This window comes from Zingiber officinale, chromosome 4A, assembly GCF_018446385.1.
Source record: "Zingiber officinale cultivar Zhangliang chromosome 4A, Zo_v1.1, whole genome shotgun sequence".
NCBI classification, from domain to species: Eukaryota; Viridiplantae; Streptophyta; class Magnoliopsida; order Zingiberales; family Zingiberaceae; genus Zingiber; species Zingiber officinale.
The window spans coordinates 30,749,806-30,772,679 of NC_055992.1; the positions used below are offsets into that span (position 1 = coordinate 30,749,806).

The following is a 22,874-nucleotide window of genomic DNA, read 5'->3' on the forward strand; positions in this document are numbered from 1 at the left end:
AAAACTTATCCTCAGGCTAAAGGCACCTTCTATAGGGCTGGAAGGCGCCTCCAGTGAGGCAAAGGATAAAACTTTATCCTTTTCGCCAACAACCAGATTGCCTGGTCGAAGGCGCCTTCAGCTATTAAAGGCGCCTTCTGCCATTGAAGGCGCCTTCTGCTTGAAGGTCGTGGAGGCGCCTTCAACTCTTGTTGAAGGTGCCTCTAGCAGCTCCATAGCTCCACTTGAGCTCTTCCGCTGCTCCAATCGTCTAGATGATTTCGACCAACGGAATAGGGCTCACCCGAACCCAATTTCTGACCTTCTCCTCGAGCAGGCTTTCACTCCAGCTTCTCATCCCTCGAACGTCGCACACGTCTTTCTTGTCCACCGGCGTACTCTTCCGTAGCGTCTCGTCCCTCGGACGCACCGAGCCCATCGGCTCTCTTCCGTGCCGTCCTTCTCGCTAATCATGTCTTCCGCTCGACTTCTTGTGCTCCTAAGCTCCTGCACACTTAGACACAGGGATCAAAACATAATAGGACCTAACCTAACTTGGTCGATCACACCAAAAATAATCTTGGGGTTCCAACACCACACCTACGGTAAGAAAAGGAAAAAAAAAGTATATAATATGTTTTAGGTGTAAGAAGAAGGGTTATTAAAAAAACCACTGTGCAAGAAGGAGATCCAAAAACAAGTACGAAAGTTCATATCCATGGGATCTCCTAAGATAAAACTTAAGATATCATTTGAATTTTCTGTAATTTATAATAATATATTTTATGACATTTTTAATGATGAGCAAATAAATTAGAAAAATCAAATTTTTATGATTTGAATGCTTCACTTATTACCCATAATTCAAAAAAATAAAATTTAAATTCCAATATTAAAAATTTAAGTGTAAAATCTAAAACTAATAAAAGCATAAATGTAAATAAATTAAATGATAAAAATATTGATATAAGTAAAAAAAAAAATAGAAGTAAAAATTGGGAAAATAAAACAAAACAAAATTTTAAAATCTAAAATTTAGAAAAGACCCTCATGAATTCACAAATGAGATTAAGGCACAAAACTTAAGATCAAGAACACATAACAAATTCAAGGATAAGGAAAACTTAGGTCACAAGCCTACGTCCAAGAACAACAAAAGTTTAGATTGCAAACCCAAATCAAATGACACTATCCCAACCTACCATAAAGTTCTATTTGACCATGGAGCTAAACCCTTTAACATAGATAATTTCAAGGTAGGAGGGCATCCCTATGATTAACCTTGATGAGACTACTATGACTATGACTTCCAAGAGACCTAGGAGAGTTATTAGAAGAATATCTAGGGAGATTATCCTTAGTATACTTGGTATGATCCTAAAAGCATTATCACTTTACAATGAATGAGTATAAGATATGTCAATTAAAATTAGAAGAGTAGTTATTAGTTAACTCTTTTGAAAAGTTTACACTTTAAGATATAAGGATACTCTAAAAATGAAACTTCAAGTCTCATTCTAGAAAGTATCAATAGAAATTAAGTTTTAAGTCCATCAAAAATAACACATAGAAATAAAGTCTAAATGTGTGTCAAAATTGGGGTTTGACATATTCAAGGGAGTTATTGCATCAAATTGTATATTAGAAATTAACGTTTATATAAAATTATTTTTCTTGTTATAACTTGATATGTTTTCAATACTTGCAATATTGTGTGTATCATAATACTTATCATGTCATATCATAAAATATTTTTTTTTATCAATATATGCTTATGCAGGTCATGTCGTATTACGGCTTGTATGAATTTATATAAATTAATTTAAACTAAGATTCAGAAAGAGTTTTGGTCAGTTTAGATAATTAGAGAGTTTGAGATTGCGCATGTCTAGGAAAGATTGTCTTAAGTTTAGGCCTACCCAAAGTAGTTTCATTGTGTCTCGCTGCAACCTGAAACTTTCTTGGTGCATCTTTTTATCAAACTTTGAAAAAACTTATAATTCTTTCTCTAAATCAAAACATCTCATATATATATATAATCCAGGTATATAATTCTTACAATCTAACTAATCTTGTAAGTGACTATCCCATGAAAGTTTTCAACCTATCACTAAGATAAATCCAATATTGTAAATGGCTCCTGACGTGATGCCCCAACATCATCAGTAGTTCAACTATAGTAGATGTGCCCTACATGGAATCAAATCCTCATTGCTTAAAAAAGCGACATACTTTTGACCATCGCATCATGCCCTGGATGACAAGATTTATATATTTTTGATATATGCAAGGAGATGAAATGTAAAGGGGCGAGATGAAAGATTGAAGTTAGAAATCTTCTTTTGACATAACATGAGGAAAGTTGGGTTACTAGATTAGTTTATTTTAAATATATTATAAAATATCAAAAAGGAGATATTATTGACACAATCAATCTCTAGTCAAGGTTGACTAAAATCAAATAGAATTTTGATATTTGATTGAAGGGGAGATTTTTTGTATAATTGATGTATGATTAAAATTGATCAAGTTCGAATAGAAAATTGGAAAAATACTTGGCATGAGGAAGAAGTCTTAGTAGGTTGTAGAAGATCAAATATTAGGCGGTTGGTTGGGAGTCTTGACATCTTAAGGTTAACCTAAAATTTGACACATGTGAGAAAAATTTAGACAAGTTAAGGATGATCGAATATTTGATAGGTATTAAAATCCTAGAGGAGTGAACTTTAAGTTAGGTGTGAGTGCACTCTAGATAAGTACGAAGTCCAAGTAGATCAAAAGAGAATCGGATGTCCGACAAGTATGGAAGTTTTAGAATAGTAAACTCTAGACAAGTGAGACATCCTACAAGAATAAACTCTAGGCAAGTGTGAGAAGTTCTGATATGTCAAGTAGTTCTAATACCAGATAGGTAAGGTCAAATAGCTAGAAGATATGTTGAATAAGTATGTTGTCTATATTCTTCATCCTAACCTTTGTGTTGTAGGTTTTTTGGGTAATTGGATGAGGTTTTCGATCAACTAGAGTTTGAGCTATAAAAAAAGGAGGTTCAGGCAACTAGATGAAAAGATAAGCATAGACAATTTCCACATGTTGACATGTCACACATGTGGTAGATTAAACTTTGGGTTGAAGCGATCGTAAAGTGATCGAGCAATCAAATGATTAGTGAGCATAGAATGTGCTATGTATCTAGACAAGAAGCCAATGTGGAGGGAGTTCAGTCGATCAAACAATAGTGTTTGAGCAACCAAAAACTAAATAACAATTAAAGAATGCTCATCAAATAACAATAAATTTGGTCGATTGGAAACCCTTATCTGGTCGGTCAGAACACAATTATAAGATGGGCCTTTGGGAGCAAAATAAAACAACTCAATTATCAATCACATTCATTAACTACTTTCAAATCTCTAAAGTGTTTCTGTTCATTTGTTTGAAGAGGTGCTATGATGAGTGTTATTACATTAAGAGCTTCCGGAAGCGATGATGATTTTTTTTGTGTAATTTTTATTATTATTATATTCAAGGGAGGAGCCCTCTTATGACCTACTTGAGTGATAGCCCGAGGGCTTGACTCCGACGATAAGGAGGAACGACTTAATTTTTTATAGAAAAAAGAAAAAATATATGAGAAAGAGAGGAAGGTAGCTCGGATAGAAAAGAGAAAAAATAGTTCGAAAGCTTTTTTATCCTTTTAGTTCAGGTTATAGATTTTCTGGATCTACTTGTATTGTGTTTGTAGGAATAGAAATTTGTAAAAGATTGTTTCTAACTCTAAAATTGTCCGAAAAAAGAAAAAAAGTAACAGACTTACTATCAAGGGCGGAGCCAAGTTCAACGCCACCCGGGCTACAGCCTGGGAGCTAATAACATATTTAATGTAGATTTAATGTGATTTAATGCCGGAGATTTGAAAAAAAAGGAGAGCAAAAGGAAGCAGCCCGGGGGACGATATCGACACTGTCGCTTGTAGCCCACCGCTCACGATCAACCCGGGTAGATCACCCGGGCTGGCTCCGCCATTGTTTACTATGACATATAGGCAATGGTCATGTAAAATCATGATGTATTTTTGTGGTTGCTTTTTTATTTGTTATTATTTATTTCCGTCATATACTAACAATCCAAGCAAGTAAACTAATGACAAAAAAAAAATCTAAGTAAAGACTAACTCCTATTCAACCCTAAAGAAATTATTATAAAATAACTAATAAAATAATAAAAATGAGTGAATATTTTGAGAAAATGTGAGTATAGCTACGTTTGGTTGAGTGTAATATAATCGAGCTTGTAATGTAATCAAATTTGTAATATAATGTAATGTAATTTTGATTACATTACTATGTTTGGTAATTTTTGATTACAAGAGTGATTACATTCTTTTGTTTGATATCCATTATTTTTTATAAGGAATGTAATTCATATTATTATAAAATGACAAAAATATCTTGCGACTTCTACCGACGGCCGACGACGACCGGTGACCGGTGGCGGTGGCCGGTGACCGGCGGCCGGTGGGCGGGCGGCAGCCGACGGATGATCGACGAGTGGTGACCGACGGGCGATCGACTGACTAAGGGTATATTCGACATTCAAATTTTGATTAAACAGTGACCTTGTAATGTAATCGGATTACATAGTATTTGCTTCATAATCCATATTACAAAACATCACTATCTTTTGTAATCAAGATTACATTACATTACATTACAAGTTTAAAGTTAAATTAAACAAAATAATCAACCTTATAATATAATTTTGATTATGCTATAAGGCAGATTATATTCTACCAAATATATAAATGGTGACTTAAGAGTTGTTAGGGAATGAGTTAAGAGCATAAGAATAAGAGTTCTTTGGATGGAGGATGAGCTGTGAGATTGATGTGTATTTATAGAAAACTTGAAAAATTTAATTTGAAAATTTTACTTAAATTACTAAAATATTTTTAAATTAATTATATTTGAGAGTTTATAGTCATCAATTTTAACCCTAGAATCAAACGCAATGGCTAACCGTGCTAGGCGCCGCTCATGCGGTCCGATTGGCGATTGCTATCCTCACCCCTTGCGTGTAAATCACGTGAGACTAGTATTTAGTCCAGCTTTCTGGCTGCTCCAAATGTACGAAAGACAAACCCTTTCTCTTGCCCGCCCACTTTGAGAGAACCCTTCTTCCCGTACCCTCTCAACCTGTAGCAATGGCGGCTGCGCAGTCCGCCGATCAAGACGCTGCGCCCTTGGACTCTGAGACCAATATCGACATTCCTCCGTCCTCCGCTTTTGCCAAAGTTGACGAAGAAGAGAATGCTTCAACTGCCGAAGATGCCTCGGGAGTTGCCACAGGGGTGGAAGGGGATTCTGCTACCGAGACAGCCACAGAGACTAAGGTCGGAGGCGGCTTGGTGGTCAAGAAATGGCCTGGGTGGCCCGGGGATAACGTGTTCCGCCTCATTGTGCCCTTGCTGAAGGTGGGGAGTATCATTGGCCGCAAAGGGGAGCTTATTAAAAAGCTTTGTGAGGAGACCAGGGCTCGTGTTCGTGTTCTGGAAGCTCCCATTGGTGTTAACGATAGCATTGTGAGTTTTTATTTTGCCTAGTTTTTACTTGCTATAGAATTTCTTCAATGTCTTTTCCCTTTCAGACACCGTTTAGCTATTTCAAAATTCTGACAAACTAGATGATTTTAATAGGCAGAGATCAAGTTGGACATCTAAGAATAAGAAATGAGGAATATAATAAGGTAAATGAAGGCTATAGTTTTGGAAAAAGATAAAGAAGGAAAAACTATATTGATTTTCGGGATAACATATGAATTTATAATAACTAATATATATATTTTTTTTAAAAGAGAGAAGAACATCGTGTTATTTATAAAAATGGGAATAATACGTCTCAAATTGATTTTTTATGGTTTGAAAGAGGGATAAAAAAATTTATAAAGATTGTAATGTCTTGTAGAAAACTGAACTACCTAACATAGGTTATTGGTGTTAGATATGCGCCTCAAGCATAATATTAATAGATGGAAAATGTGCATGACATGTAGGATCAAGTGGTGCAAGTTAAGGATGGGAAGTAAAGAATCTTTAAGGAGAAGGTAGGAGCACAAAATACATGACAACTTGAATGTGATACGAAATAAGATGATATCAAATTTGAAAAAAGTAGTAAGAACGTACTCAATGAATCAAGAGAATTGATACTACCAAATAAAAAAATCTTGATAGTGGAATGAGTAAGTATGTAAGAAATTGAAGGGAAAGAGATTAGTTTATAAGTTGTTGTACACTTGTAAGAATGAAGAAAACTTAAAAATGTATACAATAGCCAAGAAAAAGGGTAAGAAAACAATAAGTCAAGCCAAGAATGAAACTTTTGAATGCTTGCATCAATAGTTTGATATAGAAGAAGGGAAAAGGGACTTCTATAGAATAGCTAAAGTGAGAGGAAAATTAGAGATTTTATCAAATAAGATGCATTAATGATGAATCCAATATCGTACTAGTGAAGGATGAGAAAATAAATAAGCAATAGAAGTTTTAGATTACTTATTTAGGAGATTTAAGTAAGCAAAAGGAGTATATAGAAATTTATTTTTTTTGACAATTTAAATTTAGAAGTAGAACATGCATTAAATGAGATGAAAAATAAAATTTGGTCGAATTAGATGATATTCTAATAAAGGTATGAAAGTGCTTAAGGAAGCAATATATTGAATGACTTGCGAAGTTATTTTATTTGATATTACAAATGTAGAAAGTGCCTGATCAATTGACATAAGTATTTTAGTCCCTTTGTACAAAAACAAAAGAGATGCACAAAATTATGTGAATTATAGATGCATTATGCTAATGAGCCATACTATAAAACTTTGGAAAGAGTGATAGAAAAAATTAAGGAGATGAAGGTACTAAAAAATTAATTTGTGATGCAAATCTACTACCCGAGTACAACTTAGCTATGCTCGTGGGGGCAATAAAAAATCAATTTGGATTCATATATGAAAGGTGATAGGATTTATATATCTTCTGAGATTGATAAGTATTGAGAAAAGAAGTAAGACTTAATATTTAGAAAAAGTTTATGACAGAGTCTTGGAGAGAAATTATATAAAGAATTATAGAAAAAATGTGTTAACTTATTATATATTAAAACAATTACGGATATATATGATGATGTAATAAGTAAGAGTGGACATGCTAAGCAAATCAACTAAAACACTTCTTATAAAAGTAGGATTATACCAAGGATCAATGCTAAGTCCATATTTATTTTACACTAGTTATAAATGAACTCATCATTCAAAATACTTTACCGTGATGTATATTACTTGTAGATGATATTATTTTGATTGATGAGACACGTGAAAGATTAAATATTAATCTCGAATTTTGGTGGGAGATACTAGAAGTTAAAGATTCAAGGCTTAGTAGAGTAAACAGAGAATATATGTAATTTAAATTTAATAGCAAGACAATTGTTAAGATAGAAGATCATAATATCCTGTAATTGAAAGTTTTAAGTATCTAGAATTCTTTTTGTAGAAGGATGGAGAAGTTGATATTGATTTTTTACATAAGATACAAATATGATGGTTGAAATGGAGGAGTGCGTGTTACGTTTTTTGTGATCGTAAAGTATTTTTAAAGCTTAAAGGGAAGTTTTACTAAATGACGGTCAGAGATGCAATATTATATGGAGCTGAATGCTAGTTATGAAGTGAGCACACGAGCCAAAGATGAGAGTTGTAGAAAAATTAAAGAAAAATTGGGGTTACACCTATTGAGGGAAAACTTTGAGAAATGCCCCAATTAGATGATGTGAGATTATGATAAATACGCATATTAACAAGGGAGAGGGCGACAAAAAAAGACTTGATTAACAATGATAAAACAAGATGTGGATATAGTAGGGGGTTGAGCTCAATGATGTAGGAGGATTCATATAACTGATCTCATTCAATGGAATAAAGGCTTGATTGTTGTTGTTGTAATAAAATTAAAATTACCAATGTGAGACAAATAATTTGACATTGTAATCTATATTCTGCAATCCTCACTTAGATTATAATGTCAACATTTCAGTCTTTAGTCTTTGCTTACAGTAGGAATTTTTTGATTTAATACTGCTATCAGTTTTAAGAGTTTCATGACTAATGGTATACTTGTAGTTTGGAAACTTAAATCAAGAGTTCTTGATATTAGAATCATAAACATCACACACAAAGATCTATTCAAATCATTTAAGAAATTCACCAAAATATGTTAGCAGTATTAAGTCTACTACATCTTTGATTCATGAACATTTACAAAGGTATTCTAAACCTTTGTTTGGAGTGGGCACAATTCCTTATATTCGCATAGATGGACTTCCATGCAACATGAACTTCATTAAGAATTTAACACATCCTCAAAGTATTCGAGAAGAAATATCTTACTTATCAATAATGTATCCATTATATATTTACTTAGCAATTTCACTAAGTAAAGGTAGGGTTCCAATTGTTCATGATTTGTTTTAAAGGATCTTAGCCACATTTTAACTTATGATGCTTTTATCTTTTCTCCAATAAGTCCTTTAGTTATTGAATCAACTAACATCTCACATAAAACAATATTAATTATTCCATTAGTCAGTAATAATTGCTATACGTTCCTACCTAATAGTTATGTCTAGATTTTCTATTGTATACCTTTCTAATTACCCTAGATATTGTAGCTTTGCTATTACAATTTAAAGAGACAGGTCGCGAGTAATGCATGTTTGCTTCTTTGAATTCTAAGAAGTAATTTTGTACAAAGTTTCATTGACTCATTAATTTAATGCCCTAAAATTTGCATAATTTTGTATAACTTCATTGATTTTAATTTAAGGAATAAAGTACTTAGTCTCCACTAACAAGAGTTTTCTTTGTTTTCCATAACAATACTCTGCTTCCCTAGGTAATTCTATACCTTTATGAGAATATCTTTTGATCCATTCGTTTTTTTATCCCATTTAAAGCCGGATCTGCTTTCATAGTCGAAAATTTAAATATCGACATTTATCCAATCATTTAAATTTCTTATTTAATCATTTAAATTTCTCATCTAAACATTTATTAAAAAATTGATGAAAATACCAATTCTATCACTCCTTTATTGTCTCATCCTTCACTAGTACCCTATTAGATTTATCTTTAATGCATTTATTTAGACTTTTTAATATAGCCTACAAGTTTAGAGCGCTTGATACTAACTTGGTTCTTTTATGTTCAACCACTTTGTAAAAAATGCAAAACACTCCCAAACCTCAAAATAATCTTAGGAGTTCTTCCTCTTCATAATTCATATGGAGAAGTTTTGTACAATTATGTATGTGACTTGGGACTTCTACTATAGTTTTTTTTTTTTTTACTAAACCATTATGTTGTGGGGTATATGATGCACTGTACATATAATATCATTTTTGTTGCAAAAGATAACTCATTGGAAAAATATTCACCACCTCTATAACTTCTTAGAATTAAGGGGCCTTCATTTAAATCTGTTCCTCTAGATCTCTATGCAAAAATACATTCTCGACATTAAACTGATGTAACTACTTCAACTATAATTAGCTGCTAATGATAGTAAAATTCTAACTATATTCACTTTTGCAATTGGAGCAAAAGTCACTAGATAATCAATTGCATAGGTTTGAGTATAGCCCTTTGACTACCAGCCTTGCCTTACACCCTTCTATCGATCCATCCGTTCAGGTTTCTTTCCTTCTGCAACGTCACTAATTCCCATGTTTTGTTCTTATCTAATGCCTCCATTTCTTTTTCCATTTCTGATTGGATAACACCTCATATAAGGTGGTAGGGTTGATAGTGGTGTTCAAGTTAACTAAGAAGGATTTAGGTGATAGTGAAAATTGTCCAAAAGATAAGAACTTTGCAAGAGAATATAATTTGGTTTAGGGGAATAGGAGTGAGCAATGGGAATGAGAATCATTGATTGCCATTGTTAATGTTTGGATTATAGGAATAGGAATACAAATAAGGGAATGAATCCTTGAAATTGGATAATAACTCATTCCCATGTACCTCCCCTTCAATGAGCCATTGCCCTATTTTCATCAATCAAAATATTCCCTTATTCCAAAAATACCCTTGACCTAAAACTAAAATTTTCTTCCTTAATATCAAATATCAAAATATATTTATTTATTTTTTCTTTCATATCACTTCTCTCTCCTTGTTCTCTCTCATCATATTTTCTCTCTTATCATTTTATCACACACTTTCTCTCTTTCCTTAATCTCTCCTATCACACCCTTTTCCTTTTTTTTTCTCATTACACTTTCTCTCTCATCATACTTTCTCTCTCCTCAATCTCTTCCTTCTTTTTTTTTCTCATCATACTTTCTCTCTCATTATACTTTTTCTCTCCTTAATTTCTTCCATCGCACTCTCTTCCTTCTTTTTTTTCTCATTATCCTTTCTCTCTCATCATACTTTCTCTCTCCTCAATCTCTTCCATCACACTCTTGTCCTTTTTTTTTCTTATTATACTTTCTCTCTCATTATACTTTCTCCTCAATCTCTCCCATCATACTCTCTTTTCTCTTTTTTTCTCATCACACTTTCGCTCTCATCACACTTTCTCTTTCCTCAATCTCTCTTGTCACACTCCCTCCTTTTTTTTCCTCAACACACTTTCTCTCTCATCATACTTTCTCTCTTATCATACTTTCTCTCTCCTCAATCTCTCCCATCACACTCACTATTCTCTTTTTTTCTCATCACACTTTCTCTCTCACCGTACTTTCTCTCTCCTCAATCTCTCTCATCACACACACTCTCCTCATTTTTTCTCATTATATTTTCTCTCTCTTCATCCTCTCCCATCATACTTTCTCTCATATCATATTTTTTCTCTCATCTTCTCTCATCATGCTCTCTCCTATCACACTCTCTTTTATCATTTTCTCTCATCACACTTTCTCTCTCTTCATTCTTTCTCATCACACTTTTTTTTTTTTCAATTTTTTCTGATCACACTTTCTCTCTCATCATATTTTTCTCTCACATTCATCTTTCTCTCACATATAATTTTTTCTCTTATTTTCCTTTAAGGGTAAAAAGGAAATTTTGATTTATTCCGATAGAAAATATGCAACTAACCAAACATTGCTTTTAAGAGTGATATCCATGCTAATACTCATTCCCATTCCACAATACAATGATTCCCATTCCGATTCCTATTCCTAGGAAAGAACCAAACGCCCCCTAAATGTCATTTCGTACACTCTTTAGTTCATTTCCTATAAGTAATGGGAAGATTTAGGTCTTCATTAGCTACATGAGATTCATACAATTTGTAATGAAGAATCAGAAATTGAATGAAGAATCAGAAATTGTTAGCTCATGCCTAAGATTTGGGTTGGGTGACTTGCATTAATTTAGGGACAATCATCTTCTTCCTTAAGTATGCCCGGTCAAGTTTCACATTCTCAATGACAGAGTTGGTAGTTCCATGCACAGATTTAAACACAGATTCACACAGAATTTGACGCAGATTCAAATTTAGGATTTAACATAAATTCAAACATAAATATTTGACATAGTAGGACACAGATTCAGTCATAGGATTTGATAGATGTTCGGATTTAAGATTTAGTATAGATTCAGACATAGGATTTGGTATTAACTTAGATACTGACTTAGACATTGGAAATAATGATAGGTCGAGTATGAAATCCCATTCTTATCTTCCAGTGTAAAATTTTCCTTAAGATAAGATGTGAAGTAAGATGTATGTTCATTGAAAGGAATACTTATACCCCTTTTGTGTTGAGGATAACTACAAATACACATTTTAATACCCTTGGATCTAACTTCCCTCTATTTTTTGACTATGCATGGGAACAAATGACACCTAAGGGGGCACTTGGTATATATTTGGCAATGGGAATGATAATGGGTTTTGATTGAGGGTTAATGGCAATGAGAATGATTACTGGATTGATGGTGCTTGGTATAGATATTGGAATGGATATTATTCCCATTAATGTTGCTTGGTTTGGCTTAAATTATGGAATGAGAATCGGCCAAAATTCTCATTTTATCCTTATAAGTAAAATACAAAAATAATCACACAAAGTCATGGATTAAACAATTTTATTAAAAAAAACGCAATATGATGGCAACAACTCTGTCAATGATCTTGCATAATTAAAACATCTATCACAGTATCAAAAATGATAGAAGCAAAAAAATATTCATCAAATCCAACGACATCACAAACATACTATTACTTGAACAGCCTTGTACTTGTTCTTACCAACGAAACCATACTTATCCAACATCTCAAGAACTTGTGGCATTTTTGAGGATTTACCTTGAACCCAAGATGACATTGACTCAAATTGTGAGCTAACAGTTTGCATACATCCCTCAACCTGAGCACTGAGTAAATTGAAGTCAGAATTGACATTTTGCACAGCTGAAGTCTTTGTCCTCTTCGAAACTTTTTGAACTCTATCAACGGATGATTTCTTTTTCTCCTTAGAGTGAGATGCCCTTGATGTAACAGAAGGTTGTTGATTTGACATCGAATCAACTTCAACTCCTTTTCAACAAGTGAATTGTCATCCGATATGGTCAACCCAACATCCACATCAGTGATGTTTTGTGCAGCCATCATAGGATCTTCTGCGACAATGCCTGTTGCTCTGTCTTTGCCATATACCATCTCTAACTCCGAAAAATAAGGGAATGATACATTATAGAGACTTTTAGCGTCGTTGTGATTATGTCCAAAAAAAAAAAAACAAAACATAACAATCAATTTAACAAAGTTTGATAGCGTGTAATTTGAAAAAAAATAAAATAATGACTAATACACATACCTTATCTATTCAAGATACCATGTTTCTTCACAAGCTATCTTCTTTTCGACATCATTCCAAGTACAATCACTTTGTCTGCACATTTCATTGATAGCATGGAATTTCCTCTTTAAGGTTTTGATCCTAGATTCAATGTGATTGATAGATTTTGTGAAAGTTGGCAACTTTTGGATCATAATCTTTCTTATCTCGACCATGTAGTTGTTCTTGAACCCTCCGTTTGTTTTCCAAAGAGGATGGTTGACATATCTTGCAAACATCTTATTAATGCCCAACTCTCCTCTTCCGTTTAGAAAACTTTGTTTTTACCTCTTCCTCGTGCTACATTCTTCCCCACAGATTCCTTAGGATTACTCTCCATCCTACTATCCTGGTCATATCAGAGTCACATAAAATATAATATGAAGAGGAAAGAATATTACATAATATGACATATAATATAACAATGAAATTACAAGAATATCAAATCTGGTTGAAAGAATGTTAATGACACATAAAAGTTCTTTTATAGGCAACAAATCAAATGGAACAAATATTAAAATAAGGAGTACACATAAAAGTTTTCACAAATTTGTATAGACAACAAAACAAACATCACAACAATGGAAGTCATTCTATATCACTTACTTCATTTTCTCAATTGTTAAACATTTGTTGTGCTAAATTATTCCTAAATGCAGTCCATTGATCAGTTGGGGCAATTGTACGTATATATTCCGTTTCAGTCATCACTATCATCATCTTCACTTTGTTCATCTTCATCAGGAATACACTCCTGAGGATCATGGCTCATGAATTTACGGATCAAGTTATGAAGCAAACAACAAGCAATGATAATATGAACTTGGGTTTGCATTGGAAAAATGAAGGGGAAGCTAAAATTTTTCAACGACCCTTCAACAATCCAAAACACCTCTCAATAACATTCCTAGCTCTAGACTGCTTCATGTTAAAATATTCTTTAGCTGTCTCTGGACGACGACCTTCCCATTCATTGAGGTGATACCTATGCCCTCGATAAGGTGCCAAAAATCCATCTGAGTTGCAATATCCAACATCGACCAAATAATAACAGCCTAAACCAAGGACACTAGTTAATAAATGCAAGTATTCCAGAAATTTGAAACTCTGTCATAATTCCAATTTCAAATAAAAAGTATTTGTTATTTACCTTGGGGGACTTTAAGATTAGATGATCTACTGATGACATCACGAAGTATCCGACCATCATGGGCAGAACCTTCCCACCCAGGTAACACATATATGAATTGCATTTGTAGGCAACACACTCCCAACATATTTGTTGCAATCCCCCCTTTTCTTGTGCGATAACGTTGTTTTTCTTCTTTAGGGGGTGTCACTTGGATAAAGGTACCGTTTAAAGCACCTAAACAACCTTATAATAATTTTTAATTATAAGAATTATATATTGAAATAAAAAATACAATTAAACTGAAGAATTATAGGCGATTAAAAAATGCTTACCTCAAATGATTCCCATCTATCTTCTTCATAGTCATCGCGTATCGGTTCAGGTTTCTTGAGCAATATATTGTGTAGTTGTAAAATTGCTCGAAGACATAGATTGAAATGACGACTCAATGTCTCCCGACTTCGTTTAAAAAGGAGACTCATTGTTCGATTTTTTTTATGATGTGCCAACACATAGACAAATAAGGCCACAATTTCATCAATGGTGACATTTTTTGTGGCTTTTAAACCTCCAACATCTTGAACCATATCACACAATATCCTAAATGTTCTCCTATCCATTCGAAGTTCACTAATACTTATTTCATCGCTCTCTTTTGTAAGGTTGAACATCCATTTCACACGTGCAATCGATTTGTCCTCCTTACTTTTTATTTGACGAATCCTACTTCGACGATATGCAAGTATTGAAATTTGATAAAGTATGATAACCAAACAACTCATGAGCATTCCATACATATTCCACAAAGTGCATAATAATCTACGTCTTCTATAGTTTAACGGTGGTCGTGCCATGTTTATCTACATCATATAGCAACCGATGTCACCAATAATAAGTCAGAACCAAAACCATACATGAATAAATATCAAATAGCTCATGCATATATAAATAAATACGGAACCAAATCATAACAATGCTCAACATTTCAGATAAAAAACATGTAACCTCATTGACTTATGTCTCCTATCTAGAAAATTGGATTTAAACAGTGGCTTAAGTTAAATCAAGATATAGAAAAGTGATATAAATTTAGGCCATAATTAAATAGTTTGTATGTTTTTTTCGTTTTTTCTGTGGATTCTTTACTTCACATAAAGTAAAGTATACAATCATTTCAAAAAACATTTATAGAGTAAATGAACATCATAGGAAATAAGAGATGCCATGACGAAGTGATCAAACGAAAATGATAAAACTACATCCACTGAAGAGAGAAATCTCAAAAGCGGCGATCGAGTTCTATAATCCTAGAAAAAGGATCACTGTTGTCACCAATAGAAAATAAAGAGGCAATAGAAAATAAAGGACACTAATTTCGATTGACGAAAATTAGATAAAAAAAGACGTTGAAATGCGAAAATCAAAAGAGAAAGAAAGATAAGTTGAGGCAACTGACTCACCTTCGACAAACCAGACTGTGGCAAAGAGGCGAGTTGAGGCGCAACGGCGAGTGAGGAAGAAAGACGCAGAAATGCGCAAATCAAAAGAGAAGAAAAGGTTCGGCTCGAGGGGTTGGGTCGTCAAAAAAAAAAATCACATGAATAGGGAGGAATGAGTTTAACGATAACCTAGGGGTGGGTGGGTTATGAAAGTAGGGGTATCAAATCCATATTTTGATTCCTATTCCCATCTACCAAGCATCAAGAATGGGAATGAATTAGATTTCATTCCCATTCCAACATCCGAAACCTGCCTACCAAGCACCTCCTAAATATTTGAGGGACTGGGATAAGAGTATTTATAGTGCGTATGTTTGATAGGCTGTTTATAGTTTCTATTAAATTCTTAAATCCCAAGATATTGGAAGATGAATGAACGATGGGAAGAAGTGCTTCTTTGAAAAGATTTAAGCATATTTTTCTGGAATAAAAGGGCTCAGGTTGATTGTAGTAGGTGACTTTTTATATTTTTTTATTGTGGTGTATTGATAGAAGAACCTCCATGTGCTACCTTTTTTTTTTTTTTTGAAAATAAGGAGTTAGGAGTTGATTGAAATAAACCCTAGCATTATTTGTTCTAAATCTTTTGTGCTAAAGCTTTTGATATGACCCCATTTTTGTTTTTAATTGTGAAACAAAAAATTGGGAGTATTTTACTAACATCATATTTATGTATAAGTTAAAAAAATCTAACCAACATGCGTACACTCATCAATGTCATAAACCATTTTGCCAAGAAACATTAAGAGTTTTAGGACCTTAAATTTCACTGAAAAAGACATGTTTGTTTTTAGCAAGTTCACACACTTCACAATAGAAATTCTCAAGATCTATATTTTGAAATAAAATGGAAATAAAATTTCAATAATTCTAAATAACGAGTGCCCATGTTGGTGGCAGTGAAGTTAAATTTTACCATTATTAGACGAATAGAGTTTTGAAACTAAAGAAGACAATTTACATTTGTCAATGTTTTACTGCCTCAATGTTTTAAGATAATACATTCTCTAGCATGTGCAATCATTTTCCTTGAATTCTTGTCATGAAATACATAATAGCTATATTAAAAATTTACATTGCAACATAAATCTCGAGTAAGGGAACTAGAGTACTTATCCTCCATTCATTAAATATTTTTTTCATATTCAATATCATGTTAATTAATTTTGTAAGCCATTTAATACTTTGTTTCCCTAGGTAATTTCATACCTCTATCAGAATATCATCTGGTTCAATGACTTTTCCATTATGCATCCCATTTAAAACTTATTCTATTTCTGAAGTTTAAATTATACGATAAATATTTAAATTTTTATATTCATTTGACCTACTTAAATTATTTAAGTTAAGTTGACTATTCATTAAAAAGTTGATGAAAATACCTCTTCCACTGCGCTTTTATTTCTCTATCGTTTATTAGTACCGTATTACATTCATCTTTAATATATTTTATTTAGATAATATCTCGTCTTCTTTTCTCTCACTTTAACTATTCTATAAATATTTTTTTTTCTTCTTTTGTATTCAATTTTTGATATAATCGTTCAAAAGTTTTATTCTTTGCTTCATTTACTACTTTTTAGCCTTTTTATTAGCTATTGCATATTTTAAAATTTTTTTCTTTCTTATAAATATATAATTCCTTATAAGCTGTTCGTTTTTCCTTTCAGTTTTTCTTGTACTTTCTTATTCCACCATTAAGATTCCTTACTTGGTGGTGCATATCCCTCTGACTCATGAGTATATTATTAGCTACTATTTTCAACTTTGATGCCATCTTATCCTATGTCGTATTAGAGCCACCATATATTTCACCTAATGCTTGTACTCTTACTTTCTCCTTAAATATATTTTTCTTCTTATCCTTTAATTTCCACCACTTAATTTAGGAGTTGTATATATTTTCTTTCTATTGATACAATATTTGAAGTGTATATCCAATACTACTAACCTATGTTGGGTAGTTAAACTTTCTCATAATGACCTTATAATTTTTATAAATCTTTTATCTTTCTTTCTAACCATAAGAAAGTCAATTTACGATTTATTATTCCTACTTTTGAATGTGACAAAGTTTTTTCGCTTTTCTTAAAAAATAGTATGAACTAATATAAAATCATATGCTATCGTAAAATCTAATATAGTTTTCCCTTCTTCATTTCTTGCTCCAAACATATAACCCTTACCATCTCATATTCCTCATTTTTCATGACATGCCTATTTAGATCATCTCCTATTAAAATCATTTCATTTGGCGGAATGTTTTGTAATACTTCATGTAGATCGTCCCTAAATCTTAATTTGATAGCTTCATCTAATTTTATTTGCGGTGCATATATGTTAATTACGTTCATAATTTTTTTCGTCGTTATTATCTTTAGGGATATAATTCTATCTCCTTTTAACTACTACAACTTTATCCTTTAATGAACTATCTACAATAATATCTACTGCATTTCTTGTTTTACTCTTTCCTGTATACCATAATTTAAAACCAAATTTCTCTATCATCTTTGCCTTAATGCTTATCCATTTTATCTCTTGTACACACAAAATACTAATTCTTCTTCTAATCATCGTATCTACTATCTCTATTGATTTACGAGTGCAGATTCCTATGTTCCATGTTTCAAATCTTAGACTATTAGTTTTCCTATAATATTTGTTCTTATCCAACCTATGGTATGAGAACTCTTGCTTATTTAACACTACACCCAATTTCTCAAGGAGATGTAGCAGTTCTTGTGAATACGTTACATCCTGCAATGCAAACTCTTACATATTTAGCACTACACCCGAGTTTTGGTGATTTAACGGTTATTGCTGAGACGTTACAATCGGACTCTGCAACACGTTCATTCAGGGGAACAACTTAGCATTAGCATAATAATTTAATGAATCAATTTATTGAATATTTGTCATAGTTTAACTTTAGCTAGCAATCTAACATAACCCTTCTCTTTTATCCGGGTTTGGGACGGGTTATGACTAGTTCATCATGGGCGGAGTTGTAAGTTTACTATAATAGTTTAGAAACCATCGACTGTGATTATTTTTTTATTGAATGGTGAGTACATGGAAAAAGCACTTGGTAAGTGCATCATATGATTGGTAACTCTTGAATCCATGATTCAAGAGTTGAAAAAAGTTGTATCCGAGACATTTAATCTAATAGAGGATGGAAACATACCTGACTACACTAATGAAGCAATACACGGAGGCTTTTCAAGATTACCAATAAGAGATCTCAGCCTCTTGGGCTCTTCTTGGTTTAGTTCATCCGACTCATTTGTGCTGTTTCAGTTGTTGTGTATTCGTCATATGTTTCTGACAATTGATCCCTGTTTGTTCTCCTTTGTGTCCCCACTCTTGGCTAAGTGATTTACGATGAAACTTCAAAAACTAGCTTCTAAAACTGTTCAAGAGTATGATGTACCTTCTTATAATAGGTCCACCATAAAGCATCATGGTCAGAAGCTCGATTAATTTGCAATTCTATAGTTTGTTGAGATTAAATGGCCTCCTAACTTTGTTCTAACAATGTTTTTACAATTTTTGACATTTTATAAGCCAAAACTTGGAAAACATTAGCAATAAAGGCCGAGCAACTGAGAAAAATCCAGCTATGTAAAAGAATCTAGCTAAGACTGATAGCTAGTACAGGGAAAATCATTAATATAGGCTGAGCAACTGAGAAAAATCCAGTTTTGTAACAGAAAACCAGCTAAGGCTCAAAGCTAGTAGATGGAAAATTGTTATAAAGGCTGTGCAACAATGAAGAATACAGCTAGCTGGTAAAAGAATCTGTCTATGAAGGCTGGTAAAAGAAAAAATTATCAATGAAGGCCAAATAAAAGAGAAAGGTCTAGTTATAAAGGCTGGTAAAAGGAATTCAACTATGAAAGTTGAAAATTTGACAATAAGGGCTGAGCAACAGGGAAAAATTCAGTTTCAAGGGCTGTCGAAAGAAATTCAAGTATGAACCCAGTTGAAAGGAACTCAAAGGAAAAATCGGCAATGAAGCCAAGCAAAAGGGAAACATCCAACTATATATGTTGGTTAAAGGAATATTTGACAAATTGACAATGATGGCTAGACAAGATAAGTTTGCTAATGATGAAGACTAGAGAAAGGAATCCAATTATGACGGTTGGTAAAAGGAATAGGAAACATTCGAGAACGGATGAGAATAGAGAATTAACAATGGTAGTGGAACAAACCACTAAAAGGTGACGATGAAAAATGTGCAGAGGATGCAATATAGAAAAATATGTGTAATGATAAGGAGAAGGAGATGAGGACAAAAGTGAAATATGAGATTGTTGGCTTAGGGTTTTGATTGAAGGCATAAAAAAAAGAACAATAGAAGAAAAGGAAAAAGGATAAAGTCTATAATTGGTGAAAATTAAAGAAAAGCGATTCTGAAAGATAAATATGGTGGGGAGACAGAAAAGAGATTATGGCTCTAATATCATGTTGGAAATTGAAAATTATACTAAGTCAAAAACTTGTCATGTAACATGAGATCTTAACCCCTTTTTATAGAATGATACCAGACCTTATTCTTCATAAACTACTAAAATGTTTAATAGACTTCTCCAAAAAAATAAATTTACTTTTATGAAAGTTAGCTATGCTACTGTATCCCATAATTTATGGAAATATTTTCTGTTATACATGGTTTAAAAAAATATTGCAAATTAATTAACAAAGAAGAATTGAAAACTTTATTTAAATACGTTTATTGGCCCTATATGCAGCTTTTCATAATCATGGTATTATTTCTTGTATTTGTTAGGCTTTCTTGCATGTCGTAGCAAATGTGTAGACTCATCAACTTAAGGGGCACAACACAATAATTAATAAGAAAGAATTAAAAACTTTATATTTAGCTATGTTTATTGGCTCATAATGCGGCTTTTTTCTATATCTTTTGTGGGTATTATTTCTTGAATTTGTTAGGCTTTGATGTTGCGTTTTAGTTTCTGAAAACTAGTAACAAAATATACATCGGAAACTTCTCATGTCAGGTCCTGATATCTGGAAAAGAAGAGCTAGAAGCTAAGATACCCCCTGCAATGGATGCTGTGTTAAGAATCTTTAAACACGTTAATGGTATATCAGATAGTGTGCCTGATCATAAAAATTCTGGATCCACTGTTGCTACCTGCTCAGTGCGCTTGTTAGTAGCCTCATCACAAGCTGTGAATTTGATTGGGAAAAAAGGTGAAGCCATAAAATCAATTCAAGGGAGTAGTAATGCCACTGTAAGGGTTATAGGTATATCTATTTCCTTGGATTCTGTGACTAGTTGATCAAATTGGTTGTATGTTCATTTGTCTAATAGTTGCATGACAAGGTATCCTGCTAGATTATCATGAACTTAATTCACATGATTCGTGCGATTTCTTGTATATTTTGTTCCAACAGTTCACAATTTCTACCTTTTTATTTATGAATAATAAGAGGTAATATGTTTAGGGTTCTCAAATCTGGTGGCGTATGACCAAGAAGTATAGTGGATTTATGGGTTTCTTTAGGTTGTGTAGCTAGTCTACCCCACCTAGTGGGGTTGTCGTTGTTTAGGTAGTGTAGCTATCCAGTTTACTCATTAACCACTATTGCTTTATTCTATTTGTTTTTTCCTTTTCATTAGGTAGTCTAAGATGAACTGCATAGCATGTTGAATGAGTATCGTAACTTTTCAAGTTAGAGTTGTCAAATATCTTTGTTTGGTGTAACATTTGCATTTGCATTCAAAAATACATTTCTTAAAAGGTCTATTTAAGAAATGTACTTTGTGCTAAAGTTCATTTTTAAAGTAGTTTATTGTTTGGTAATTTCCATCTTACAATTTGTTGTTAAAGTATTTTTGTTCTTATTTTATCAAACTGTACCTAGAATGCACTTTTTAGGTAAAAGAATGATAATGCAATATACTTAGAATAATATATAATATTAATTGAAATATAAATAATAATATGTGTGCCTTGAATGTTTTTCTTATTATGTAATATTTTGTGCATGGTTACTTGTTAAAGAATATATTTTAGAGAATAAATTGCAAGTTTTGTATTTCTTCTGTAATAATATTATTATATAAGTTCGTATTTATACTTAAATGATAAAGAATATGTAATTTTTTAAGTTCTAGATTATAATGTGATTGAAATTTAGTAGAAGTATTTAATAAAATTATTTTTAATATTTTTTGAATTAATTGACTTGATTAGTTTGTCAAATAATATTGTAAAATAAAATTTCTATTTATTTATTTATTATTTTATTTTGTGCTAATAAAGTATCAATTCGAATAGTTGCTGAGTGACCTAGTGGTAATGAGTTCGAGTAGCGAAAAAAGTTGCAATGGGCTGCCCTTTAAAGTATCAATTCAAATTATAAAATTTGCAAATATTAAACACTATTTTCTAATATAATGAAACATTTTATTGGTACTACTATGTTTTTATTAATATGTTTTTACAATAAAAAATTGTTAACTAATTTTTACCTTTTATTTAAATTTTATATTAATTCTTGGAAGTATATAAAATTGCTTTGGTGAAGTTGTTACGATTATGATGTAATGTTCATGAAATTCTAGTAGCTAAAGAGGTGGTGGTTAAATAATGTTTGACCATAAAATTCAACTCTACTCTTGCAAATGATTTGCAGGGTCACACAATTAAATTAATCGTGATAGTAGTATAAAGCAAATAACACAAGCATTAATACAACATTTTACGTGGTTTCGATCCTTCGATTCCTACTACACAACCCGGTTGGGATCAGATTGTAGAATTGGACGATCCTATCAAAAACCCTTGAAATTTTATGGTACGTGATTAATAATTAGAAAAAAAGTCTAAAGATATCATTTACATATAAATATATTAATAATTTTACATATACATGCAATTGTCGACATTTGACACCATAGATGACATTATTACATGGACAAATTTAAATTAACTAATAATATAACTACTATTCTACACCATAACACTCAATAATATTTATATTTTTATATCACAATAATAAAAGAGTATAAAATTTCTACTAACACAATAACAATAATCGCATTCAACCTTAACAATATTCTCTTGGTTCACAAGATAGCTCAGTTTAAAGGCCAACAAAGTAGTTGACGTAGCATAAGCTATTGAAACCTTTGATTTGAACACGAACGCTAGAAAAATCTTCTAAAGACCTATTGATTCGGCATAATACCAGGCCATATGCATCCAAAAACTCTTCATTTTTGGAAAAGAAACGGTGGAAAAGAAACGGTAGAATATTATTGATAAAAAACTAACTAAAAACAACTAAATAGATGTTTAAATAGTCTCAAAACCCTAACTC

The 22,874-nt window shown here is 32.3% G+C and overlaps 1 protein-coding gene across 1 annotated transcript in view; it reads left to right on the forward strand.

Annotated features, from left to right (window-relative positions):
- Positions 1–5,090: 5,090 nt before the first annotated feature.
- Positions 5,091–22,874, forward strand: part of LOC121969772 (RNA-binding KH domain-containing protein PEPPER-like) — a 52,000-nt gene continuing 34,216 nt past the window's right edge. The window contains exons 1-2 of the mRNA XM_042520015.1: positions 5,091–5,560; positions 20,543–20,792. Of these exons, the coding sequence (XP_042375949.1) occupies positions 5,183–5,560; positions 20,543–20,792 (628 nt within the window). The 5' untranslated portion in view covers positions 5,091–5,182. The remainder of the gene's footprint in view (positions 5,561–20,542; positions 20,793–22,874) is intronic.